Below are 27,689 nucleotides of genomic sequence, written 5' to 3' on the forward strand. Positions count from 1 at the left end.
CCCACCTAATACATCCCTGGTATCTGCCTGTGCACCTTTTTGCCAAAAGTGCCATGTCAGACTCCGGCTGTTCAACAAAGACCAAAATGGAGCTAGACTCATTATTGCGTCTGGAGAGTCACGTTTAAGTGCCTGTGTTTGCAAAAAAGGATCAGAATTTTAGGACTGGACTTGCAGCGCGGTGTCCGAAGGCGCGTGTTCCCGGACAGGGCGCCTTCTGGCTGGCGTTAGGCTCAGACACCTAACCTCCGGCCCCGCTGTCACTCAGGCGTGAGGGGGCGAGGCCTTGCGAACTGTCCAATCAGCGGCGGCGGCGGCTAGGCGGTGGGTGGGGCGACGCTCCGCAACCACCCCGGACGTCGCTGCTCTTTTCAGCCTCCCTGGGGATCGCGGGTCGCCAGTATTTAAAGGTGCCACGTTACTCTGCCGGCGTGTCTCTCGCGCTGTGAGCTCTACGGAGCGACGCGTTGTAAGGAGGGCCGCCGGGGGACCCAGGAAACCTAGAAATGGTGAGCGTGCCTCGTGGGGTGCCGAGACGGGCGCTGAGGGGCCGGTTGGAACCGGCCGGAACTGGCTTTGGCGGGACCCCCGCGGTCATCTCTGGAGTCTGCGGACCCGAGTCGGTCGGTGGCGCCCCTGGGACCTCGGTCCCCTCCGGCGGGCGGCTTGGGCGCTGGGCCGGCAGCGGGGACCCTGGCGTCCGGGCCGCTCCGTCCTGTGCGCGGCGACTTCGGCCCCGGAGCCTCAGGGCAGCTCTGCGCCCGCAGCCGCGTCTCCTCCGATTGAGCGGTGACCGCGGGGAGGGTCGTCAGGGGACCGTCGTGGCTCGTTCTCGTTTGTGCGTGGGAGGCGCTGTGGTCTGTGGGGTCCCCAGTCCGTTCTTTTCCCCCACGGGGGGCCCGTTTCCTCCGGCGCGTTCCAGATGTTTGGGAAGCAAGGTCTGAAACCTCTGACCCTGCCCCCCCAGCCCAGCTCTCCCTTGGGCAGGCAATAAATACCTACTTTTCCAGTTCCTTCCCGCCTTCCCTAACGCCAGCTTCCCTTTCCCATTTCACAGCATCATTGTCAACCATGGGTCCCATGGGTGTATTTCAAACAGACCCAATATTTTAGTTGTTGATTATTTAGCCACAGTCAGTGAATAGCTGTTTGTTTGTTTTGTTTTGTTTTGTTTTTTTCTTTTTTTCCCTGTGTGGATATTTTACTTGAGAGAAACACCGAGAATAATCCCCTGGACCTACTTTGTATGAAATCCTTGTGCCTCTCCCCCCAGGATCTTTCCTGGGCACAGACATCCTGTGGGAAGTACTTTGGGTGGCGGTACCTCTTTGAGACTTTCCCGGGTGTTCTGTCCTGTCAGCACAGTTCCAGGTCAGCGCTGCCCCTCTCTGAGTAAGTCACTTTTAAAAGATTTATTCACTTTCTTTTAGTCTTAGTTTTTCAATGTATAAGACTTCGTGTATTCAGTAGAGCTTGAAACACAGTGTGAAATATTTCCAAAGAGGCAAGAAAGAGGTAATTTCAGAAAAATAACGCCAGTACTACATTGCATGTGTTAAAAATTCTTGTTTCCCTTTTTTCCTCCCAGCGTGGCTGGTAATACTCTGAGGCCTCTTATTTTTGGGTGAGTTCAAATGGATTTGCAGGGCTTAGGTTTGCAGACCAGCAGTGTCCAAGTATGATTAAGTTCATAAAAGTTACTCGCCATGGAAAGGGTGCCTGGGTGGCTCAGTCGGTTAAGCGACTGCCTTCGGCTCAGGTCATGATCCTGGAGTCCGGGGATCGAGTCCCGCATCGGGCTCCCTGCTCGGCGGGGAGCCTGCTTCTCCCTCTGACCCTCCCCCCTCTCATGTGCTTTCTGTCTCTCTCATTCTCTCTGTCTCAAATAAATAAATAAAATCTTTTAAAAAAAAAAGTTACTTGCCACGGAAATAATAATTAACACCTTTCCCCCCGCCAGGAATGCAAGAATTACTTATGAGGGTTCTTGTTGAACTAGCAGAGTGCCTTACAATTTTCTTCCCTCTTTCTCACATAAACACTGGGTTTGAGTGATTTTGCTGGACTCTTCAAACTGTGGGTTCATGTGATTTAAAATATCAGTGTTTCCAACCCACTTTTAGGGGGAAGCAGAAACCTGAGATTAGTGTCTCTAAGCTAAAGCCCCCTTATTAGATCCTGTTTTGTTTTGTTTTAAGGTAAACTCTGTATCCAGTGGGGGGCTTGAACTTACGACCCCCAAGATCAAGGGTTGCATGCTCTACAGACTGAGCCAGCCAGGTGTCCCTTAAACTACGAGCCCCTTAAGCCCCCGAGGGCAAGTACTTGAAGGCCCAGTTGTTCTTGGATCCTTCTCCCAGCAAGTGTCCTACTTGCTCACACCCACCATGGAAGGAGCCCTTTATTCAGATTCGTGGAAATCTGGGATAGCGCTTGCATCAGTGGGTGGATGGGGTGATGAGGCAGTGATGCCTTTCAGAAGTTGTAGCTGTGTAGGTGTGCTCAGAGTATCAATTAGGTACATCGAGAACGTTTGGGAGCCAGGAGTTCTGTGTTCGGCATTAGGATCAGTGAATAGGGAGGTTCTTTGGGTCAGAAGCTTGAACTGAATGGAAGCCTGAGGAAGGGAGCAGTTCCCTTATGCCCTGGGGAGGGGATGGTGTGCAGGGCTCCCAGGGTTCGTTCCCATGGTTGCTCAGGTGCCCCTTCCCTCCCTCACCAGGGCTTCTTTCTCCACCGGGAGAGTCTAGAATGTGGAACCTTCTGAATGTGGCTTTCCTTCTGTCCTGGGGGAAGTAGGCTGCTCATCTGTGCTGAGTCCAATGTTTGTTTCCTGGATTCCTTTCCTGATCAAATAGTGCAGCCCTTTGGCTCTGGTTTCCCTCAGCGCTTGGGCTCCTCAACTGTAAGTTGATTGAGAGAGAGGGTGTGGGGAAAGTTAGAAAATTAGGGAAACCAAATAGATTTTGTGTTCCATTTAGGCAAGAGAATCTCAAATGGGAGGTGATGTATTTAAGTTCTCAGGTACGTACTCCATTTTGGTGTGAGGAAAGCTAGAAAATTAGGGAAACCAAGAATTTGTGATCTGTTGAGTCAAGTGAACATCAAGATGTGAGATGAACGTGTTTTAGTTCATCTAACGTGTTAAGTCATTTTTCATTTTTAGATTAGTTTGTGAATGTGCATGTCCTGAGGCTACATTGTGAAAAAAGATGAGATGCCATGTGCTGGAGGGGGGGGCCCTTTTCCCGTACCCTTAGGCTCCCTTACGAGCTCCTTGGGTGTACTGAGTGAAAATCAGTGGGAGTTCATAGAGTTTAGGGATGACAGCACCGCATTTGTACATGTTGCAGCTCAGGCAGAGTTGCTGCTTTTCATGCCTTCCCAGCATTTGGAAAGCGGGGCTGTAGAACAAGGCTTTGAGTAGAAGTTTCTCCTCTCTTCTAAGTCTCAGGATGCTGGCCTCAAAGAGCTTCATAGTGGGTTATTGAAATGAGTTCAGATTAATGAAATGAAAGATGTTCTATTTCTTTCATCAGGGATGAATATTAATGCATCTGTCTTCATCTTTTTTTGCCTTGTAGACTTCTTTTTAAAGAGCAGTGATGTTTACAGAAAACTTGATCAGAAAGTGCAGAGATTTCCCATATAACCCCTCTGCCTGGACACTGTCTCTCTCTCTCTCCCCCACTTCTTTTTTAACAGCATTTAAAAAAAACACATTTGTTTGTTTGTTTGTAATCTTACCCCCAACGTGGGGCTTGAACTCATGACCCTGGGATCAAGAGTCACATGCTCTTTCAGCTGAGCCAGCCAGGCATCCCTGTTGTGTTTTTTTTTTTTTTTAAAGATTCCATTTATTTATTTGAGAGAGAGAGAATGAGAGACAGAGAGCACGAGAGGAAAGAGGGCAGAGGGAGAAGCAGACCCCCCGCCGAGCAGGGAGCCCGACGCGGGACTCGATCCCGGGACTCCAAGACCATGACCCGAGCCGAAGGCAGCCGCGCAACCAACTGAGCCACCCAGGCGCCTCCCTGTTGTGTATTTTATGTCTTGTATTACTTTGGTGCATTTGTTAAATTTGGTGAGCCAACTTTGAAGTAGTTTACATTAGGGTTAACTCATATAATCTCAGGTCTTCAGCTAACATGAAAAGATATTTTTCTTTCTTTCTTTTTTTTTTTTTAAAGATTTTATTTATTTATTTGAGAGAGAGAATGAGATAGAGAGAGAGCATGAGGGGGGAGGGTCAGAGGGAGAAGTAGACTCCCTGTGAGCAGGGAGCCTGATGCGGGACTCAATCCCGGGACTCCAGGATCATGACCTGGGCCGAAGGCAGTCACTTAACCAACTGAGCCACCCAGGTGCCCCGAAAATATATTTTTCATCATTTCTGTAATATATAGGATATTTTCATTGTCCTAAATCTCATGTGTCTCCCCCCCCTTCATTCCCTGGCAGCCAAGGATCTTTTAGTGTTTTGAACTTTTGTCTTTTCCAGACTCATATGCTTGGAATCATAGCGTGTAGCCTTGTCATATTAGCATCTTTCACTTAGGAATATGATTTTAAGTTTTTTTGCTTTGTGATCGCATTTATATTTATAACGAAAGAATATGTCATCCTGTGGATTTACCAGTGATTGTTTATCCATTTGCCTGTATTTGTTTGTTTGTGTTTGTTTTCTTAAGCAAACTCTGCCCCCAATGTTGGGTTCGAACTCACAACCTCAAGATCAGGAGTTACATCTCTACCAACCGAGCCAGCCAGGCATCCCCATTTGCCTATAATTTGTGCTGATCTCAGCCTGTCTGTACCAGTTGTTGTGGTTGGACTGGTCCTTGTGGTTCCTATTGTGCTCGTAAGACTCCCTTCGGCAGTAACCACCAGGAAACTTGGAAAAAGTTTTTTTGTATAACCTAGAGGATCTGGAAATTATACAGCACTCCCGGGGCTACACATCAGTGTTCCCAGTAGAGAGAGACAGCATACAGGCCTGTGTTCTTATTATTTTATTGGGGTGGGGGGGGATGGTCTGTGGTTTTACTGGCTCCTCATTATTGGTGAATTTAAAACTTAAGAACAGGAATTTAAATCACAAGAGAAAAAAACAAGTGGCCTGAATGGTCAGTTATCAAAATCAACCAAGATCTCTAAAACAAGGAGGTGGTTAAGCCTCTTTATCTAGTCATGTGGCTGGCAATGTGTTTATTCTAGATACTGTCTTTGAAGTGAATGCCTCAGCAGTCAAAGCTTAGGTCAGGCACTTGCATTACAAAAAAGACAAAACCCCCAAACTGTCCTGCCTTACGTTACAATCCATCCGGTGATGCAGATGCATCAGAGTCGATGGAGAGGACATTAACTAACTGCCTGGTTAGCTGACATTAACTAACGGCCTGGTTAGCTGATCTGCTAAAAGTCAGGGGTAGGTTCTGTCCAAACCCAGAAAATATGCCTCTATGTAGGATTATAGTAGCAAATTCTGTAATAATTGAACAGGCAATAGTCTGAAGTCCAGTCTATAACCATTGTCCCAAACTTGAAGAGTCGCACAATAAAACTAACTCAGTGATCTCTGGGGCCCTTGAAATCCTTTCAAAGAATTGGGTAATATTGTGGAATATTTTAACATACCGGCCATCTGGTGTAAGTAGCTTTGAACTCGTCCTGAGTTGGTAGATTAGTTCCACAGCTCGTTGATCTAGTTTCTTACTCCTGAGAATGGATCAGTTCAGTTGAAGGTTGGGTCTCATTTCAGGAGGCAGTGATGCAGGTGGGCTGCCAGAGTTAGGCCGGAGTGGTACAAGTATTTGCAGCAGGTTTTATTAAGAGGTATTTTTGGGGGCGGCTGGGTGGCTCAGTCAGTTAAGCGGCTGCCTTCGGCTCAGGTCATGATCCTGAAGTCCTGGGATCGAGCCCCGCATCGGGCTCCCTGCTCAGCGGGAAGCCTGCTTCTCCCTCTGCCTGCCACTTCCCCTGCTTGTGCTCTCTCTCTCTGTCAAATAAATAAAGAAAATATTTTAAAAAGAGGTATTTCTATGGAAATAAAAGAAAAACTGGTTAATGATTGGAGCAGATTATAATCCCAGTTTCTAAGTTCTGGAGGCAGCCAGTCAAGATGCTTCTAGATGTTGGGATTGAAGCATCTTTAGACGGAGTGAGGGCAGGCAGGGGCAATCTGATAGATTTTCCTGCTTTACAGTTTGAATGTTTTGTGACCTTTCTGAGTGGCCCACATACCACCTGCACGGAGGTTGACCATACATATATGAGCTGTTGTAGTGGTTTCCCTCAAGTTTATATCAAATTAGCTTGCATGCATTTGGGAAAAGGGCAGTTTTAGTTCTCAGTGATTCCAAGTCAGAAGAATGGGAGAGGGCGCCTGGGTGGCTCAGTCGTTAAGCGTCTGCCTTCTGCTCAGGTCATGATCTCGGTCCTGGGATCGAGCCCCACATCGGGCTCCCTGCTCAGCGGGAAGCCTGCTTCTCCCTCTCCCACTCCCCCTGCTTGTGTTCCCTTTCTCACTGTGTCTGTCAAATAAATAAAATCTTAAAAAAAAAAAAAACAGAATGGGAGAAAAACTGGAAACATCAGTTTGGAGAGTTGTAGCCAGATACCGGAGGAAACAGTTTAGCATCCAGTTCAGTTTATAGGTAGAAAACAAAACCCAATGAACATAACTAGAATCTAATGTCTATAAAGGTGTATTAATGACTTAATTTTTCTCTGCATAGTCACCCCCATTGCTATCAAAGATAACCATAGTAAAACTAATTTGTTTGCAAATGAAGTCTAGTTTTAATAAATTTGGTCTGATGCTTACATAAGTGCAATAAGAATAGTGATTGACCATATAGAATGTCTTTTTTTTTTAAGATTTTATTTATTTGAGAGAGAGCACCAGCGAGCCCATGAGCAGGGTGGGGAGGGGCAGAGGGAAAGGGAGACTTCCCACTGAGCAGGGGAGCCACACACAGGGCTTGAACCCAGTACCCCGAGATCATGACCTGAGCCACCCAGGTGCCTAGAATGTCTTAAGTCTGCTTTGTTGGAACTTTTCATAAAGAAGCTCAGGTTGGACTTTGAAAAATCTCTTGCAGCTAGGAAGCCAAGCCTCGGACTTAACCCTCAGACTTCGACTGCGACACGTATTGATTGGGGTTAATTCCCTGAAGTCCCTGCACTTGCCAGGAAGTGACCTTCCCTATGCACCTGCTAAGGCTGCTGGGATCCCTGTAAGGTACCAGGCCTGATATTTCCACGGGGCTTTATTGGCTCCATAAAGTCAACCTTAGATCCTTAAAACTGTCTGGTCATATCTGAGTCTATGTATGTCTCTGTTAAACATGACTTTTCAGTCAAAGCCTTGGTGACATAATCAATGTTTTCAATTGTGTCTTTTTACAAGGAGACTAGACTGATTTTATGTAAATTAACCATATTGTAATGACAATACAAATACTTCAAGTTTCTGAATTCTGGAGGGATCTGGTAGGGAGAAAAGGTGATTCATCTTTGTTCCCAAAGGTATACTTTACCAAATTGCTCTAAGTCATAGCTAGCTTAAGAGGAAGGGTTTCCTTATATCTAGAAAACAAAAGATTAAAAAAAATCCCAGTATTTTATTTTATGTTTTAAGATTTTATTTATTTTTGGACAGAGAGACAATGAGAGAGGGAACACAAGCAGGGGGAGTGGGAGAGGGAGAAGCAGGCTTCCCGCGGAGCAGGGAGCCCTATGTGGGACTCGATCCCTAGACCCTGGGATCATGACCGGAGCCAAAGGTAGACACTTAACGACTGAGACACTCAGGCGACCCCAGAAATCCCAGTATTTTAAACAAAAGTCATAAAAATTATAATTATCCTTATCAGTTCACTCAGCCTGATGGAATTTTTAAAGATTTTATTTATTTGACAGAGACACAGCGAGAGAAGGAACACAAGCAAGGGGAGTGAGAGAGGGAGAAGCAGGCTTCCTGCTGAGCATGGAGCCCCATGCAGGACTTGGCTCGATCCTAGGACCCTGTGACCTGAGCCCAAGGCAGACTTAACGACTGAGCCACCCAGGCGCCACCAGCCTGATGTAATTAATTCTTGCTCTTGATCTTTAGTTAGTAGATTTCCGGATCCAGTTTTTCCTTAGCACTGTAAATTCTTACCCAGTTCAGTGCAATGATCTGAAAGTTATCAGAAAATTATATTCAAGAGTACTTGTCAGAGTCTTTTCCATGGATATCTCTGAGGATGAAACACTTTTGCAAAAGCATCAGAATAAAACAACTGTCTGTAAGTGACAAAAGACTTAAAAATGGCCATGGTTAAAGATCTGATGAGAGTTCGTTGTAATGCAGTTGCCAAGAAAATTTGTTTATTTCTGTGGCACACAACATTCCAAGGTAATAACTAGAATTACAGGTGATCACATTATACCAGGACATGGAAGATTTTTAGGAATTTCATGTAATTTCTAGAACGCTTATTTTAATAACATTCACCCGTACCTTATGACCTAAGAACGTTTATCATCACTGACTTGAAGGTGCTGCCCATGTAATTTAACATACCCGTAAGCTTAATGAGTGTCATATCTTTCTCTCTCTGTTTCTTCTGTCTGCAAATGACGCTGGGCAGTTTTAGTTACCTCCTGGGTGTTTACATTTCAAAGGCATGATAAGATTTACATCTTAAAGGGACAGAGAAAGAAAATACACGCTTTCTGGGGCGCCTGGGTGGCTCAGTCCTTAAGCGTCTGCCTTCGGCTCAGGTCATGATCCCCGGGTTTTGGGATCGAGCCCCGTCTCAGGCTCCCTGCTCAGCCGGGAAGCCTGCTTCTCCCTCTCCCACTCCCCCTGCTTGTGTTCCCTCTTTCGCTGTCTCTTTCTGTCAAATAAATAAATAAAATCCTAAAAAAAAAAAGAAAAAATACACATTTTCTCCTAGAAGTTTAGTGCCTGTTGGGTGGTTTTGACAGTTCCAATTAAAATGTAGTAGTGCCCCGCGGGGGGCCTGCTTCTCCCTCTCCCACCACCCCTGCTTGTGTTCCCTCTCTGGCTGTCTTTCTCTCTGTCGAATAAATAAAACCTTAAAAAAAAATAAAATGTAGTAGTGCCATCCTATAATTAGGGGGAGCGCCCTGCAAGGAATAATTCTCTGGACTCAGGGTCAAATGGGGCCTCTTCGGGGTTGGAAATGAAGCGTTTAGGTTGAGGAATTAGTAAACCCGTTGGATCGGGCCAGTTTTGCACAGCAGGAGGTGGGCTCATCTTAATGTTTTCTGTTCGCTGTGAGCCTTAGTGTGATCACTGTGGGCCTGGAGCGAGGCAACACATACCCACGTCTGGAAAAGGTCTCTGGTATGAATATTGGTGGCTCTGGGAGCCTTTGCCTTCCCCTTTCCCTCTTTCTCCTCATCAGGGGCCTTGATAATCTCTCAGGGGATTCTGTGGTGGCAGGGGATGCCTTGTGAGGCGTGTTTCTTGGTTCTGCCCTGTTGGGGGGAGGGGAGCTGAGGGAGCTTAGGATCTGTGGTATCTCAGTGGAAAGAAGCATATAGCCTGGATCGATCTTTAAGAAACAATGGATTTTAGGGCGCCTGGGTGGCTCAGTCGTTAAGCGTCTGCCTTCAGCTCAGGTCATGATCCCAGGGTCCTGGGATCGAGCCCCGCATCGGGCTCCCTGCTCAGTAGGAAGCCTCCTTCTCCCTCTCCCACTCCCCCTGCTTGTGTTCCCTCTCTCGCTGTCTCTCTCTGTTGAAAAATGGATAAAATCTTAAAAAAAAAAAAAAAAAGAAAGAAAGAAACTTAATGGATTTTAGGGGCTTTGGATATACCAGTCAATTGATGTATTTTGGCAGATGTGGGTAAGAATTCAGAGCCTGTTTCAAGTAATCAAAAACCCACAATTAGCCAATTAATTCCCCTGTCTCCTTCCTAAAATCTTCAAGAAAGGTTTGAATTTTAGTTAAAGTATAGTTTTTGATCTCAGTTTCTGTTTCTTGATTTTCTCCTGTTACCTTAATCTGGTGTGTTGTTAACCAGACACTTCCGAATGATGTCACTGAGTCCTCATAGCTAGCAGTTTTCCTCTCCAGGGTGTCCCAAGAGATTTTTCTTGGATTGAGGTCGGCCTCCACCGGTGTGGTATGTACAGGGTCTTTGATTAAAGCCCTTAGGCCTCTAGAACATAAGACCGGAGTGTTGGCATGTTGGTGTGCAAGCCACTGAATAACACCCAGGAAATGTCCATGGGCTTTTGCATTTATCAAGGAGTTCTTAGGTGCTCCTACCAGATGTTGATGACATTTATATTTGTCCATTAATATTTTAGCAACATTATGCCAGGAATTGGGCCTGTATCCCATTGAGTCAGGGGATGAAGAGCCACAGCCATGAGTGAAGTTGTGACACAGAGACCATAAGCCTCTGTTTATTTTTTCCTCTGGTGGTGCTGTTAGTTTCTGTTTGCAAGACTGTTTCCCTCTTGGGCGCCTGGGTGGCTCAGTTGGTTAAGCGACTGCCTTCGGCCCAGGTCATGATCCTGGAGTCCCGGGATCGAGTCCCACATCGGGCTCCCTGCTCAGCAGGGGGTCTGCTTCTCCCTCTGCCCTCTGCCCTCTTCCCTCTCATGCTCTCTGTCTCTCATTCTCTCTCTCTCAAATAAATAAATAAAATCTTAAAAAAAAAAAAAAAGACTGTTTCCCTCTTCTGGGTTTAGGACACATGGTTCGGGCATGACCCACTGACTCAGTGGTCACAGGTGGAGTTCTTCCGAACTGCTCACACCCAGGAATATCTTCCTCCTGCCTTTAGCCTGGAGCCTCCCCTTGGGACGTGACGATAGCCTTGTGATTCAGTTCACCCTCCTTGGCTCTCCTGGCCCTTGAGGCATGGAGGACCCTAACGCATATTAATAGTCAATTAAGGCCTTTAGAATTAGTGGTCTAATTGTCTCATGAGAACGGGAGGCTGCACTCAGCGCTGCTCTGGGGAGATGATTTGAGGAGCGTGGCTGCTGTGACCTTTTGGGTTGGATACCGCTGACGCAGTGCACAACAGAGGCAGCATGGAAGAGCACTAGCGGTGTGACAGACTGCCAGCCAGCAGTGCTCCCCTTCCAGATGGCGGAAGCTCCCCGAGTTAGGTGATTAGTAAGCAAGTTGCAGGAAAAAGGGCATTCCTGTTAATGAATTGCGAGGGCAATCATGCAGTCCGGCCAACTGCGCCGGCTATTTTGTGCCGGTCCCAGCCTTTGAATCCCCAGTGCTGTGGTTGGACTGGCCCTGGTGGTTCTTAACGATTGCAAGACACCTGGCAGCACTAACCATCAGGAGACTTTGAGAAAAACGGCTGTTACTTAGAGAACCTGTTAAATACACAGCACACCTGGGGTCCCACAGGGAATTCGCGTTAGCTGGGGAGGGGTCCGGGGGCACGCAGGGGGCTTGGGGTCTGCTTTTACTGGGGTGAGGATGGGCCACCTAGGGTTTCATGAGCTTTCTTTTTGGTTGGTGAATTTCAAACCCGAAATCGGGAATTTAAAGTGCAGGAAGAGAAAAAACAAGTGGCCCAAATAGTTACTGAAATCAGTCAAGATGTTTACAACAAAGGATCCTTCAGTGCTGGGCAGTGGCCTGTTCTTTATCTAGTGAAGGGGGCGGGTTGGCAGTGTGTTTATTTGAAATGGCCATCTTTGAAGTGAATGCCTCAGCAATCAGTGCTTAATGCAGGCACTTGCATTACAACAAACAAACCAACCAAAAAAACCAGACCAACACCAAGAGCCTGGTGATAATTTTCTTTTCTGTGCAATTTTCCAATGACAGGGGATTTTAGATTGTTTTCATGCACTTCTTTACCATTTCTATAGCATCGCTGAAGTGCACGTTCAGATCTAGTTCCCATTTTTAATTGGATTGTTTGTGTTTTGTTGAATTTTAAGAGTTCTTTGGATGTTTTAGATACCAGTCCTTTATTAGGTAAGTGATTTAAAAAGATTTTCTGCCGGTCCGTGGCTTGCGTCTTCATCATCTTAACAGTCTGTTCTCTGAGCAGGAGTTTTTCACTTTAATGAAAACAAATTTATTTTTTTTTCTTTCTTGGATCTTGCTTTCTCTGTTGTGTCCAAAAGGTAATCACCAAGATGCCCTAGATTTTCTCCTACGTTACATTTTAGGAGTTTTGTAGTTTTATATTGTACACTAAATCTGTGATCCATTTTTATTTAATTTTTGTGAAATGTGTAAAATCTTCATATAGATTTTTGTGTGTGTGCGCTTAGGGTTGTGTAGTTCTTCCTGCACTATTTTTTGTTGTAAAGACTACATTTACTATTTTTAAAAAAGTACTTGTTTGACAGAGAGAGAGAGAGCCAGAGAGGGAACACAAGCAGGGGGAGGGGCAAAGGGAGAGGGAGAAGCAGGCTTCCCACAGAGCAGGGAGCCTGATGCAGGCTCGACCCCAGGACCCTGGGATCATGGCCTGAGCCGAAGGCAGAGGCTTAATGACTGAGCCACCCAGGCGCCCCAAGACTACATTTACTATTGAATTGCATTGCCTTTGGTCCTTTCTCAGAAGATCGATTCTGTATACTTGTATGGATCTGTAGAAAGTAACTGACTTTTTTTTTTTTTTTTTAAGATTCTATTTATGGGGCGCCTGGGTGGCTCAGCCATTAAGCGTCTGCCTTCGGCTTGGGTCATGATCTCAGGGTCCTGAGATCGAGCCCGCATCGGGCTCCTTGCTCGGCGGGAAGCCTGCTTCTCCCTCTCCCACTCCCCCTGCTTGTGTTCCCTCTCTGTCAAACAAATGAATAAAATCTAAAAAAAAAAAAAAAAAAAAGATTCTATTTATTTGACAGAGAGCACAAGCAGGGGGAGGGGCAGTGCTTAGTGCCAGTCTTCAGGAGGCTGGGCTGAAGTGGGGGAACGCCCAGAGGTAGGGTCAGCACTGTACCAGAAGGCCCACCCCAGTGCCCCCCCCCCCCCACTGAATCCTATACAAACAAGTTGGCCTCTGGGGCTGCACTGGGACAGCTTCAGTCCTTGGGCCCCTCCCAGGGCCCACTGGGAACCTTCCTGCGGCAGCGCCTGGCCCAGGTTCTTCTGGAGGCGGGAGCCCTCAGGTGTGGGGCCACGAGGGCTGGTGGGCCTGGGCCTGTGGTGCAGCTCCCGGCAGGAGGGGCCGCTGTACTCTGCCTCCAGAGTGGCTTTCGCCACCCTCGGGCCTGACCTGTGGCAGCTGCTGAGCTGAGCCTACCAGGCTGGGGAACATGGCCATCCTGGCACCAGGCCCACAGCCACTCCCCGAGTCCGGGCCTGATGAGGCCCAGCTGGGCCTATCTGTTGGCAGATTTTTTTCAATAAATTTTTCTTTATGATTTTATTCATGTTTACTCTAGCTTACTTTAGTGGAAGATTATATTATATAGTACATGTGACATGAAAATTACATGTTAATCGACTTTATGTTGTCAGTAACACTTCTGGTCAACAGTAGGCTGTTAGTACATTTTGAGCAATCAGAAGATATACCAGGGGCACCGGGGTGGCTCAGTCGTTAGCGGTTGCCTTCGGCTCAGGTCATGATCCCAGGGTCCTAGGATCGAGCCCCCCATCGGGCTCTCTGCTCCGTGGGAGGCCTGCTCCTCCCTCTCCCACTCCCCCTGCTTGTGTTCTCTCTCTCGCTGTATCTCTCTCTGTCAAATAAATAAATAAAATCTTAAAAAAAAAAAAAAAGATATACCCAGGTATTTGACCAGGGGTCAGTACCCTAACTCCTGAATTGTTCAAGGGTCAACGTCAACTGTAGTTTAAAGGGTTTTTCTTGGGATGCCTTGGTGGCTCAGTCGGTTGTCTGCCTGCCTTTGGCTCAGGTCATGATCCTAGGGTCCTGGGATTGAGTCCCGCATGGGGCTTCTTGCTCAGTGGGGGGCCTGCTTCTCCCAGACGGAGAGGTCTGCCCCTCCCCCTGCTTGTGCTCACTCGCTTGCTCTCTCTGACAAATAAATAAGATCTTTAAAAAAAAAAAGAAAAGGGGTTTTCTTGTCACTTGGGACTCTTGGAAATTTTCTCCATAGACAGTTTGTCTTTTGCCACAAAAACAGATTTATGGGGAGAGACAGAGACAGAGGGAGAGGGAGAAGCAGACTCCCTGCTGAGCCGGGAGCCTGATGTGGGGCTTGATCCCAGGACCCTGAGATCATGACCTGAGATGAAGGCAGACACTTAACCATCTGAGCCACCCTGGCGCCCCACAAAAACATTTTTATTTTTATTTACTTTTAAAAAGTTTTATTTCTTGCTTCCCAATCTGCATACTGTTATTTTTTTGTCTTGTTTTTTGTTTTTTTCCTTTCTGGGTCTAACTCCAGTACAAGGTTGACTAGGAGTGGTGAGAGGGGACATCCTTGCATTCTTCTTGATGTTACCAGAACCATCGAGTTCTTTCAGGGTAGTGCGCTTGTATTAAATAAGAGTCTAGTTGATGTAGAGGCAGGTGTGGGAAGAGGGGAAGCATTCTCCACTCCAGTGATTTGTTCTCTAGTTGAGCCTGTGTACCTGGACTTGACCTTCTGTGGTATAGTGAGAAAGGTATGTCATCTTTGTCCCTAGTTCCTAATAAATACCTCTTGAAGCTCTTGGAATTACTTGAGTGTTAAGGGTGATAGTGTCTTTTTTTTTTTTTTTTTTAAGATTTTATTTATTTATTTGAGAGAGAGACAGTGAGAGCAGGAGCACAAGCAGGGGGAGTGGGAGAGGGAGAAGCAGGCTTCCTGCCAAGCAGGGAGCCCAATGCGGGGCTCGATACCAGGACCCTGGGGTCATGACCTGAGCAGAAGGCAGACGCTTAACTTTTTTTTTTTTAAATAACAAGGCAACTCATGGCCAACTCCTAAATAGCTTCAGGCTGGGGATTGGACACCAGGAACACGAAGCCTTGATTAGGGGCCTGGGACTTTGAGCCCCAGCTCCCAGCCTCTGGAGAAGAGGGGCTGTAGAGTTAATCACCAATGGCCAGTGATTTAATAAATTGTGTCCATTTAATGAAATCTCCATCAAAATCCTTAAAGACCTGATTTAGAGGGTGTCCAGGTTGATGAACACATCTAGGAGCTGGGAGATTGGCGTGTCCAGAGAGGAGGTGGCACTCTGCAACCAGCTCCCCCCACCTCCCCTCCCCTCACCCATATGATCCCCTTAACTTTGACCTATGCATCACTGCCTTTTATCTGTTCCTGAGTTGTATCCTTTATAGGAAGTCATTATAGTGACGTAAAGGGTTTTGCTGAGTTCTTCTATCATTTTGGTAAGTCACCAGACATGGTGGCCCACGGAGGGAACCTGAGTATGGCTGGCATCTGGAGTGTGTGGGACGGAGCTCTCCACCTGTGGAGTCGGACGTGAACTCTGGGTGTTAGTGTTAGGATTGAATTGAACCGTGTCACACCTGTTTGGTGACACAAGAGTTGGAGAAGTGGCATTGGGACAGACACCACCTATTTGGTGTCATGAGGGGGGAAAAACCCCTTGTCCTCAGAAGTGCCTCACCTTTGGGAGAAGATAAGGCTAGAAGAGACTCAAGTTGGCTATTTCCTTCCTCCCAGGTCAGATAGGCTCTGGGAAAATTCCAGTCAGTGACAATCTTGTGAAATAGATTGTTTTGAGGTCGGGCCTTGTTAAGAAGCATAGAATATTCCAGACATACTTTTAAATGGCTACTTTTTTGTCTTTAATTTTGGAGACCGTGCTTTACCCTGGTACCTCAGTTCTGTGATGGAGGAGTTGTTGATTTCAAGTTTCTTGGCTTTTGTCTTCTGAGGACTGGAAGCCAGCTTCTAAGCTCCTTACATGTAGTCCAGCCAGAGACCAGAAGTCTCTGATTCCTCTTTTTGATGTTTGACTGCTGACAGCTTTCAACCCTCATCTCTCCTTCCTCCCCTTGTGCCCTATATCTGTACAAGAGGACCAAACACCCTGGGTGCTCCTTCCTTTGGTTTTGGCAAATGATTCAATCCACTGCCTTGTCCATGTACCCCAACTCTCATCCTAGCCCACCCCCAAACCCCAGTAAAAACTCAAGCCAGGCTGCTTTCCTTGCTCTCTCCAGGCATTTCCCACCTGCTTGAGAGGCCTGCCCTGCCCTCCCTGGACGCTTGCATTATGGAAATAAGAAACGCTTTCATACCCTGTAGGCATGTGTGTGTTGTCAGTATAGACAATCTGAACCAAATCTTGGGCGGGGGTCCACCTGCCCGTGCAGTTGACCCTACCAGTCATACAGTCGGTAGCCTGCTGCATATTTTGCAGTCCTCTTTGCTTTCTTTTTCTATTGATAAATCCTCCAGATCTTTTGATATTGGTGCATGCCATCCTTCTATGAGTCTCTGAGTGCAGATGCACAAAAAATTCTGTGGACGTTGTTGAAAAATTCTTAGGCTGTAGATAGTGATCAGATCCAACTTACGGGAAATAGCAGTGGATTGAATCACTTGACCCTCCTACATTCTTGCATCGTTTATGGAATAAGTTACAATACATGATGGTCTTCAACACTTGGGATTATTAAATTGATGAGGTTTTTTTCTATTCACAAATTTTTGTTCTAATCACTGTGAAATGGGATCTACTGGACTTTTTTTTTTTTTTTTTAAAGGAAAGACCTGTTTGGTTTTTTTTTTTTTAGATTTTATTCATTTATTAGTGCGAGGAAGCACAAGCAGGGGGAGCAGAGGGAGAGGGAGAAGCAGACTTCCCGCGGAGCAGGGAGCCCTACATGGGGCTCGATCCCAGGACCCTGAGATCGTGACCTGAGCCGAAGGCAGCCCTTTAACTGACTGAGCCACCCAAGCACCCCTCTACCGAACATTTTATTTCCCTATTACCAGGGAAATACCATCTCATTACCACGGTGATGGACATTTTTAATCTATGGTATTTATCTTCTGTTCAGTATGTTTGACTTTTTTTCCTTTTGAATATGCATCTATTCATTTTAACTCTGCCAGTTGACCTTTTATATTGCAGCTGTTGTTGATACTTTTCCTTGTTTGTCTTTTAATTAGTTTAATTTTAATAGAGTAGAATTTGCCTGTCTCTGATTTTATGGCTTAGTATTCCTGTGTCAATAAAATCTCTATCTGTGGGGCGCCTGGGTGGCTCAGTCGTTAAGCATCTGCCTTCGGCTCAGGTCATGATCTTGGGGTCCTGGGATCAAGCCCCACATTGGGCTCCCTGCTCAGCGGGAAGCCTGCTTCTCCCTCTCCCTCTGCTGCTCCCCTGGCTTGTGCTCTCTCTCTCTCTCTGTATCTCTTTGTCTTAAATGAATAAATAAAAATCTTTAAAAAAAAATTAAAAATAAAAATAAAATAAAAACAAAAACAACCCTCATAGACAAAGTTAAATGAGAGGCGCCTGGGTGGCTCAGTCATTAAGCGTCTGCCTTCGGCTCAGGTCATGATCCCAGGGTCCTGGGATTGAGCCCCACGTCGGCTTCCCTGCTCAGCGGGAAGCCTGCTTCTCCCTCTCCCACTCCCCCTGCTTGTGTTCCCTCTCTCGCTGTGTCTCTCTCTGTCAAATAAATAAAAATCTTTAAAAAAATAAAAATCTCTATCTCTGAATTCTGAAAGTTTCCTCGTTTTATCTTGCACATTTAAATCTAGAATGAATTGGCTATTTTCCATGGAATATTGGGGGAATACAGTGCATTTTTCCAAGTGATTAACAGTATATGCCTGCCCGTGTATGAAGTGTTTATGATATTTGCCACTTACCTTCAGTGACTGCTGTGTCCCTAACTTTTCATATTAAATGCCAGCCTATTGAAGGCACTTTCTACCCTTGTCTGTCTGCTTATCGCTCTGCTAGTTAGTACTGTATTGTCTGGAATAGTATAGCTTAACAATCCTTCATGTGTGTTAGGTAGACTACCACCTTGTTCTTCAGAAGACTCTGTCCATTTCTTGACATTTGTTCTGTTGGGCTTGGAGGAGTACTTTTGTTGACTGAAGAATCTGGGGTATTATGGAATTTTATAAAAATACTACTTGGGGGACACCTGGGTGGCTCAGTCCGTTAAGCGTCTGCCATCGACTCAGGTCATGATCCCAGGGTCCTGGGATCGAGTCCCACATCGGGCTCCTTGCTCATCTGGGAGCCTGCTCTTCCCTCTGCCTGCCGCTCCCTCCTGCTTGTACTCTCTTTTCTCTCTTCTCTCTGACAAATAAATAAAATCTTTACAAAAAAATACTGTTTGGGAGTGGTGACGTCTGGGTGACACCAAGTGCTTGTTAAGAACAGTTGGCATCCGTTCACTTATTTTCTTCTACTTTGACATTAAGCAGTAATTTTTACACTTTTCTACGAGGATCATTAAACGAGGATCATTAAATTGGCTTTAGTCTACTTTGGTGTGAGTAAATTAGTAACAAGCTTTCAAATGTCAGTGTAATCACGTAGGATGGGCTCAGTTCTTCAAGCAACAAGTTGAGTACACATGTAAATTATTGTCTACTAGGGAAGCTTTGTAGAGATTCAGCGTCTGGAGTGTTTGTTGGGGGCTGGTCATGTCAACACTGTTTGCCAAACCTGTAACAAATTACAGACTCTCAAAAGGCAGATAGGAGTTTCATGTATGGACTCTGAAAAGGAAGATAGGAGTTTCATGTACCATAATGTTTGCATTAGCGCTTTAGGCACATGGAGGCCCACTAATCTGTAGGGTTGGTGGGGTCAATCCCAAAACCAGTTCCCAGATAGCAGCAAAGGATGAACTTTGTCATCCAGGATTTCTAAGGGTAAGCAGTCTCAGGCCTGCTAATGTTCACTCTCTTCTGCACACTAGCTAGTAGTACTTTTTATGAACATGCTCTGCAGTTCCATTGTGGAAAGAGTTACTAGGACTGACCCAAGCAGCTCATTACTCCCTGGACCCACAACAAGAGAGGTGTGCCTTGTTTGCTGTCACTCTACTGAATAAGTCAGTTCTAGCATTAGAATTGCTGGGTGGGAGCTTTTCTCTGTTCCCTACGCATGGATATCATTGGATGATCTCTTTCAGGGATCAGCATTTAGGGGAATTAATCACTGAGGGATTCCTGTGCTTGGAATGGGCTGTCCTGCTGCCTTCCCAGGAGAGGAACTCAGAAATGAGTGAAGTTGGGAGGAAAGCCTCCAGAGTGGCTGGTTAGGTCTAATCACTTGCAACAGAAATCAGAAAAAAGGGATTTGGTGGGGTTTTTGGAGGAAAGCACTGTTGAACTCTGTTTCACATTATGTGCAAATTCACTATGAGTAGTAGTGTGGAATTCAGTGAAGCCCCTTGGCAAATTCCATGCTTTAACATGTTCCTCAAGGTCACCAAGGCCCTGGTTACAGTGGTATGATTCTGTCAGAAAATCTTTTCTGGTATCTTATCATCAGTATGTGTGCCTTTGTGTCCTAAAAATTGGTGGAAGGCAACTCTGAGGCTCATGAATATATGGATTTGGGGGTTGTCCTAAGTTGTCACACCTTTTCCTTAGTCTGAGTTGTATATTCTGAATATCTCCCTGGTCCATGAAATGAAACAGAGCATGGAAGGTAAAACTGATTCTGTGATATATATTATACAAACAAATTATAATTATACTCTTCTATGAAAATATTGTTGTTCATGCAGCTGGATGTGACTGTTTGTAATGGCCTGGAGGACTTTAGGATATTATGGCCAGCTGGATCTTGTAACAGTTTGGATTCTCCTGGCTTTTCATGTTTGGAGATGGGAATAGAAGAAAAGGCTTCCATTTTTTCCCCCCTGTTTTTGTCTATAAAACATCATGCACTTGTGACCCTGTGCTTCATGGAGTGCTGTGTGATGTTGTATTTAAGAAGGAGATGAAAGTTTTTCTCACAAGGAATTGATAGTCTTAAGATGGAAATATTTCTTTTATTTGCATAGCATTTCTCCGAGGGGTTCTGTTCCCTGACAGTAGAGAGACATGGACACTGGAAGTGATCACAATAAAAATGTAGCAATAAATTCCTGTGTTCATGATGCTGTTCTTAAATTCATGAAGTGAGTGTGACCAGAGAGGAAGAGTCTGATGACCCAGTCATAGAATAAATGTTGAGAAATCGAAGTCCTATGTGAATTTCTTACAAATTGAGTAGAGATCTCCAGTGCTGTCTCACCCATCCTCCTGTACACATGCATGGGATGTTTCAGGACTCAGTGGCCTTTGAGGATGTGACTGTGAACTTCACCCTGGAGGAGTGGGCTCTTCTGAATCCATCCCAGAAGAAACTCTACAGAGATGTGATGCAGGAAACCCTCAGGAACCTGGCCTCAATAGGTAAGGGTGACGACATTCTTACGAGTCTGTTAGAGAACCAGTGTGACTTGCTCATCAGGGCTGTTTCGAGAGATGAAATACAGAAAGGGAATATGTTGGTAAATAAATCAGCCATGGTGACCTCACTTCCATCATGGACCTAGAATCTAAAAAACTTTAATAATTCTTTATAATTTATGATTTTTCCTGGTCTGCATTTTAGGAGAAAAATGGGAAGACCGTAATAGTAAAAATCTGTATGAACATCAGCACACAGATCTAAGGTGAGTCCCACTCACATAAGAACAGTGTCCCTGGGGACACCTGGCTGCCTTAGTTGGTAGAGCATGTGACTCTTAATCTCAGGGTTGTGAGTTCAAGCCCAAAGTTGGGCGTGGAGCCTACTTAAAATTAAAAACAAACAGTTGTCCCATGAGAAAATCTTTGTCATAATATTAAAACAAAACAAAACAAATCAGACCATTTTCAAGTTTATTTATTTTTAGGATTTTTTTTTCTTTCTTTCTTTTTTTTTTTTTAAGATTTTATTTGTTTATTTGACAGAGAGACACAGCGAGAGAGGGACCACAAGCAGGGGGAGTGGGAGAGGGAGAAGCAGGCTTCCTGCTGAGCAGGGAGTCCAATGCGGGGCTTGATCCCAGGACCCTGGGATCATGACCTGAGCCAAAGGCAGACGCTTAACGACTGAGCCACCCAGGCGCTCCAGGATTTTTTTTCATCAAAAGTTTTTTCTCTAGGGGGCGCCTGGGTGGCTCAGTTGGTTAAGCGACTGCCTTCGGCTCAGGTCATGATCCTGGAGTCCCGGGATCGAGTCCCGCATTGGGCTCCCTGCTTGGTGGGGAGTCTGCTTCTCCCTCTGACCCTCCTCCCTCTCCTGCTTTCTGTCTCTCATTCTCTCTCTCTCAAATAAATAAATAAAATCTTAAAAAAAAAAAAAAAAGTTTTTTCTCTAATATGACATAGATGTTCAATGTTTGAAAAATAATAACATGTTCAAAAAGTATTCAGAAACCCCGTTATCCCTTTTGATCATAGCTGTGATTGACTTCTTGCAGAATGGTTAGCACGTACTCACTTTCAAACAATCTGAAAGCACAAAAAACACACATTTTTTGAAAATGGTAAAAATGTCATTGAAATAACTTAATAAATATGAAATTATTAAGAAGCCATTAATAACATGCTTCTCATTTTTACAGCAGGTCTGTGGTAGAGAGTCCCTGTAAAAATAAAGAAGGTAGTCCGTGTGGAGAATCCTTCAGCCAGAATCCAAATCATAAGCAGATAAAGAAAACTCCTACTGGAATAAAACTGCGTAAATGCAATTTTTGTGGACAAGTGTTCAGGCATCACTCATCCTTTAGCAGGCATATGATCTCTCACACTGGCCACAAACTATATGAGTATCAGGAATATGAAGAGAAGCCTTATAAATGTAAGGAATGTGGGAAGGCCTTCAAGCATCGCCAATCCATTCGAGTACATGTAAGGACTCACACTGGAGAGAAACCGTACAAGTGCAAGCACTGTGGGAAGGCCTTCAAGCATTGCCAATCCATTCGAAAGCACGAGAGGATTCACACTGGAGAGAAACCCTACGAATGCAAACAATGTGGAGAAACATTCAGATATCGCCACAACTTTCAAAAACACGAGCGAACTCACACTGGAGAGCAGCCCTATAGATGTAAGCACTGTGGCAAAGCCCTCAGTTGTCTCAGTTACTGTCGAATTCATGAAAGAACTCACACTGGAGAGAAACCGTATGAATGTAAGCAATGTGGGAAGGCCTTCAGTTATGCCAGTTACATTCGAATCCATGAGAGAACTCACACTGGAGAAAAGCCCTATGAATGCAAGAAGTGTGGGAAATCCTTCAGTTGTCCAAATTATTTTCGAAAACACGAAAAGACTCACACTGGAGAGAAACCCTACGAATGTAAGCAGTGTGGCAAAGGCTTCAGTTGTCCTAGATCCTTTCGAAGTCATGAAAAGAGACACAGGGGTGAGAAGCCCTATGAATGTAAAATTTGTGGTAAAACCTACAGTTGTCCCATCTACTTTCGAAATCACGAAAGGAGACACAGTGGGGAAAAATCCTACGAATGTAAAATATGCGGCAAGTCCTTCAGTTGTCCAAAGTATTTTCGAAAACACGAAAGAAGTCACACCGGAGATGAACCCTGCGAATGTAATGAATGTGAGAATACCTTGAGTCCTCTCACCATATTTCAAACACACATGATGAAGCACAGCGAAGGTGGACCTTATAAGTGTAAGGAGTGTGGGAAAGTCTTCGATTGTCCCAATAACTTTCGATGTCATGAAAAGATACACAGTGGAGAAAAGCCATATGAATGTAAGGAATGTGGCAAAGCTTTCAGTTCGTCCATGTCCCTTCAAAACCACGAAAGAAGTCACAGTAGGAAAAAACCTCATGAATGTAAGGAATGTGGTAAAGCCTTCAGTTTTCCCTGTTCCCTTCAAAAACATGAAAGAAGTCATACTGGGGAGAAACCGTATGAATGTAAGCAGTGTGGGAAAGCCTTCACTTATCTCAGTTCTATGCAAAAGCATGAACGAACTCATAGCGGAGAGAAACCCTATGAATGTAAGCAGTGTGGGAAAGCCTTCATTTATCTCAGTTCTATGCAAAAACATGAAAGAACTCATAGCGGAGAGAAACCCTATGAATGTGAGCAGTGTGGGAAAGCCTTCATTACTCTCTCAAACGTTCAGAGGCACATGATCAAGCACACTGGAGATGGACCTTGTAAGTGTAAGGAGTGTGGGAAAGCCTTCGATTGTCCTAGTTCATTGCGAACCCACGAACGTACTCACACTGGGGAGAAACCCTATCAGTGTAAACATTGTAGTAAAGCCTTCACTCGTTCTAGTTCTTTACGAAACCATGAAAGAACTCACAATGGAGAGTAGCCATGTGAATGTAAAGAATATGGAAAATTCTTCAGTAGTTCTAGTTCTTTCTGAATACATGAAGTAACTCACACTGGAGAGAAACCTTATCAACACAAACAATATGGTAAAGTCGTTACTCCCTGTGATGTTCATATACGTGGAATTCATACCAGAGACAAACTCATTGTAGGGAAAGTCGTGCAAACTTTCATTGGGGACACAAGAGAGTGCACATGGGGAGAAACCATATAAACGTAAAGAATCAGGGAAAGCCATCCATGCATTTCTATGGGAAGCTACAGAAGAACTCACACTGAAGAGAATTCTATTGAATGTAAACATTGTAGGAAAATTCACTTGCCTCACCTTCTTACAAAACCATGTGAGAATGTATAATACTTTATAATGAAAAGTAAGGGAAGCTTTTTAATTAAAAAATATTTTCAAAATAATTTGAAAACTGCACTGGAAAGAAACAATGTAAGTAATATAGATAAGCCTGGTGCAAATTACTGTATAATAAATACTCCCCCAGATTCACAACATGAAAGAAACGTTACTAACGTTATACATATATTGTCTTCATCAGTGGCTTATTCTTTATTCTCCAGTTTTATTGAGAAAAGCTGACCTATTAGTGCATAAGCTTAAGACATGTAGCTTGATGGTTTGATTTACATATATTGTGAAAAAGTTACAGTGGCTCATTATCCAAGTGATTCTCTGTTTTGTGGATTGCTGCTTAGTTTTGCAAGTAAACCCTGAGGTGGGAAAATATTGTAGGTACTCATTAAGCAGTGGTTTCTAAGTTTAATGGATAATTGTTCCCCCTCAGTAAAATGCTAGTGTTTCAGTTTTGAAGACTGTTTCATCCACGGATGAACTGAAGTATATTTCTTAACATTGCAAGTAGGTTTAATTTTTATATAATTTTTTCATTTTAAGGATAGGGCTGTTGAGTAATGACATGTTATCCTTAAAAATAAACTGCCAATTATTTTTCCAGCAAAAATGGGCTTATAGTAGAGAAGTGCAATTCAGGACGAGGAAGCTACACAATGCCATAGGCAATTCTGGAGAACAAAGGAGAGGAATGCTGTCCTATAAAAGAAAGCAGGGGACTTGGAAGGGGCTGTTATGAACAAAACATTGGTTGGAATAAACTGGGAAGTTCAAAATGTAGTGGCTTCTCATTGGCTGAGTCGTGACTGTCCTATTGGCTGGGCTGTTGCTGGGTAAGGAGGAACCCTTTCTTCCTCCTGCTGGGATAACAAAGTCAGTGACATGGTATTTCGAGGTATGTCTCTTCCTGTTGAGTGTGCAACCGAGGAGGAGTGGTAGGGCTGGGATCTTGCACTACTGAGTTCCTGATTCCATTTTCAACAGGTTTCCTTTTGTTAGTTTTTACATTTCTTCTTTTGCTAATCATGAATCAGGTTTTTCAGGGACATCTGGGTGGCTCAGTCAGTTAGGCGTCTGCCTTCAGCTCAAGTCATGATCCCGGGGTCCTGGGATTGAGTCCCGCATCAGGCTAACTGCTCGGCGGGGAGCCTGCTCCTCCTCCTGCCTGCCACTCACTCTGCTTGTGTGTGCTCTCTCTCTCTCTGATAAATAAAATCTTTTTTTTTTTTTTTTTTAAAGATTTTATTTATTTGTCAGAGTGAGAGCTGAATTTGAGGGAAAACTTTCAGGCATTCTCCCTCTAAAGTCTGTATCTTCTCAAGGTCAGAAGTGGTGGAGATATCTTGGAGTGTTGAGCCAGCATCACCTTATTGGGTACATTGTTTTGTTTTTAAAGATTTTATTTATTTGTTTGAGAGAGAGAGCCCGAGCAGGGGGAGGGGCAGAGGGAGAGGGACAAGCATACTCCCGGCTGAGCAGGGAGCCCAACATGGGGCACAGTCCCAGGACCCTGGCATAATGACCTGAGCTGAAGGCAGATGCCTAACCGACTGAGCCACCCAGGCGCCCCAGTAGTGGAGATTTTAGAAGTTCTGGTAGGACTGAGTTGTTATTTGGCCCAAACCAGAGTTCTGTTAATCAGACCAACAATTGCTAGATTTCTAATATCTTTTATTTCCTGGGGCCAATGTTTGGGTGTCTCTTTAATTTTTCTGATTATCATTTGGGAGAATATCCCTTTGGAGCATGACGGAGGTTTGGCTATTGAGTTCCTTGAGTGGCTTTTTTTTTTTGGTGGAAATATCAGTGAGGTGGTTTCCTTTGGCATCCAGGGAATTGAATCTGGAATGCCTGGGAACGTTAATAATAGCCAGAGCATCTGGTTAATATGTGACATTTAATAAATTTTGAGCATACGAGACATTTTTAATTTTGCTTTTTATTGGAGGGAAGGACACCTTGTTTTCATAATAGTGTGAGGTCATGAGCTACCCCAAGGGCATATTGACTATCAGTGCAAGTGTTTGTGCTTTTGCCCTTGGATAATGTATAAATTGGTGTATAGGCTTACCTAACGCAGCCTATTTGGCTGAAATAAAGGTGCTGCCTCAGGGACTTCAGAAGGAGTTGTAATAGCATACCCAGCACAGTGGTTTTCATCTTTGAAATAGGAACCATCAGTAAACCATAAAAAATCTGCATTAGTTAGAGGAGTTTGGTGTACATTTCCATGGGGAGTCAAAAGGTAATTTGTCAGCATTAAGCAGTCATGAGGGATTTTGTTTGGATCCAAAAGTAGTCCTTGCCCTAAATATCAGATGCCCTAGGGGCATCTGGGTGGCTCAGTTGTTAAGCGTCTGCCTTTGGCTCAGGTCATGATCCCAGGAGCCCCGCATTGGGTTCCCTGCTCTGCATTGGGTTCCCTGCTCTGCGGGAAGCCTGCTTCTCCCCTCTCCCACTCCCCCTGTTTGTGTTCCTGCTCTGTCTGTCTCTGTCAAATAAATAAATAAAATCCTAAAAAAAATAAATATCAGATGCCCTAAATATCAAACTTGAATGAGCAAACTGCAAGGTTTTGGGGAGTCTTTGTCTCTTGAAGGCCAAAAGTGTTTGTAAAGTTTTATTTATTTTAGAGAGAGACGCCTGTGCGCACAAGCTGGGGGAAGAGCAGAGGGGGGGGCCGACTCCTCGCTGAGCAGGGAGGCAAATGCAGGTCTTGATCTGGGATCATGACCTGAGCCACCCAGGCACCCTGAAGGCCAAAAGTTATGACGGATGCATGCTGTCTCTCCTGTGAAAGGGAAGCAGAGCAGCTAAGAAAGTAAGAGCCTGCAGAAAACTATATCCTCCGAATCAGCTTATAAGGTTTGTGAAAGGTTAAGAAGAACTGAAACCTGAGGCATGACTGTCCAGGTGTATTTCAGTTCTCAAGTGAAAGTAAAAAAGATACTGGCTATCTGTATCACCAAGTAGAAATAGTACAGGAACCTGGTGCAGGGGATGATGAGGCCCTGGGCCTTGGCAATTGTTTTGGGCTTGATGCCTTGAAGGGCTTCTTTATTTATAGGGTATTGATTAATTTTGGGGAGAGGTTTCGAGGGATCTGTCTGGATTTTGATGGTACTGTGGATTCTACCAATATCAGTTGAAGATGTGCCCATAAAAACAATGGTAGCAGTTCCAATAGGGACCAGTCATCATTGTCTCCAGACTCAGCTCTGGTGCCTTCAGAGAGGGAGCAAATAAAAGGTGCTTAAAGGTCATATAATTCAGCAGTTTAGCTGTTTTTGATTACTATAGTCAAGCTCTGGAATTATTTCCCCATCTGGGAGGAAGAAAGTCCAGGTGATACTTTTTCCTTTTACGAAATCTTGGCACAATATACAAATGGGAGCAAGGAACTCAGGAGGAAAGGGTGTGCATCTCTCAGAGACAGGAGCCTGTTGAGGTTTATTAGATACCCTGTTGGCCTTGTTTTAGCACTCTGAGGCAGGGGCTGCTTTATAGCAGCAGGCTTGGGTACGAGAGCATAGCTCCATTGTCCCAGGATCTGGAGAGAGAGTTTTCCAAGGCACTTAGGAGAAGTGATTGGGAAGAGCTTTGATAACTTCTCAGAGTCCCGTCACAGGGAATTTGGAGTGCACTGGAAAGACTGACTAGTGGCCTGGGAGCACCCGGAGCACTTACATTTGTAACGATCTTTTTTCCAGTGACTGGGCTCTTTGCAATAATTGCAGAAACTAGAAGGTTTTTGGTTCTGTTTAGGGGCCTTCATTTGCTGGACTTGACCATTGAGAATTTTACGGTCTTCCTTGTAGGTGAGTAGGTAGTAAGTGTGCTGATTTCTCAGATCTGGGGTCGACATAGTTTCCCATTCCCTTGTGGTCCTTTTAAGTAAAGGAGAAAGATCCTGGTTGATAAACACAGAGCTAAGTGCTACCCTGGATTCAACATAAAGATCAGGACTTTTAGAGAGTTTGTGCACGTGTGTGGGGGAGGGGTGGAGGGAGATAATCTTTAGCAGGCTCCACGTCCAGT

General features: G+C 44.9%; 1 protein-coding gene across 1 annotated transcript; it reads left to right on the forward strand.

Annotated features, from left to right (window-relative positions):
• Positions 1-313: 313 nt before the first annotated feature.
• Positions 314-24,747, forward strand: LOC118005905 (zinc finger protein 709-like). Its single transcript, XM_034998290.1, has 5 exons — positions 314-509; positions 1,274-1,392; positions 20,204-20,330; positions 20,533-20,593; positions 21,530-24,747. Exons 3-5 carry the CDS (start codon positions 20,297-20,299, stop codon positions 23,265-23,267), a joined length of 1,833 nt encoding a protein of 610 aa, XP_034854181.1. The 5' UTR covers positions 314-509; positions 1,274-1,392; positions 20,204-20,296; the 3' UTR covers positions 23,268-24,747.
• Positions 24,748-27,689: the final 2,942 nt, after the last annotated feature.

The sequence above is a fragment of the Mirounga leonina genome, unplaced genomic scaffold, assembly GCF_011800145.1.
Source record: "Mirounga leonina isolate KUSES-001 unplaced genomic scaffold, KU_Mleo_1.0 Mir_94, whole genome shotgun sequence".
NCBI classification, from domain to species: domain Eukaryota; kingdom Metazoa; phylum Chordata; class Mammalia; order Carnivora; family Phocidae; genus Mirounga; species Mirounga leonina.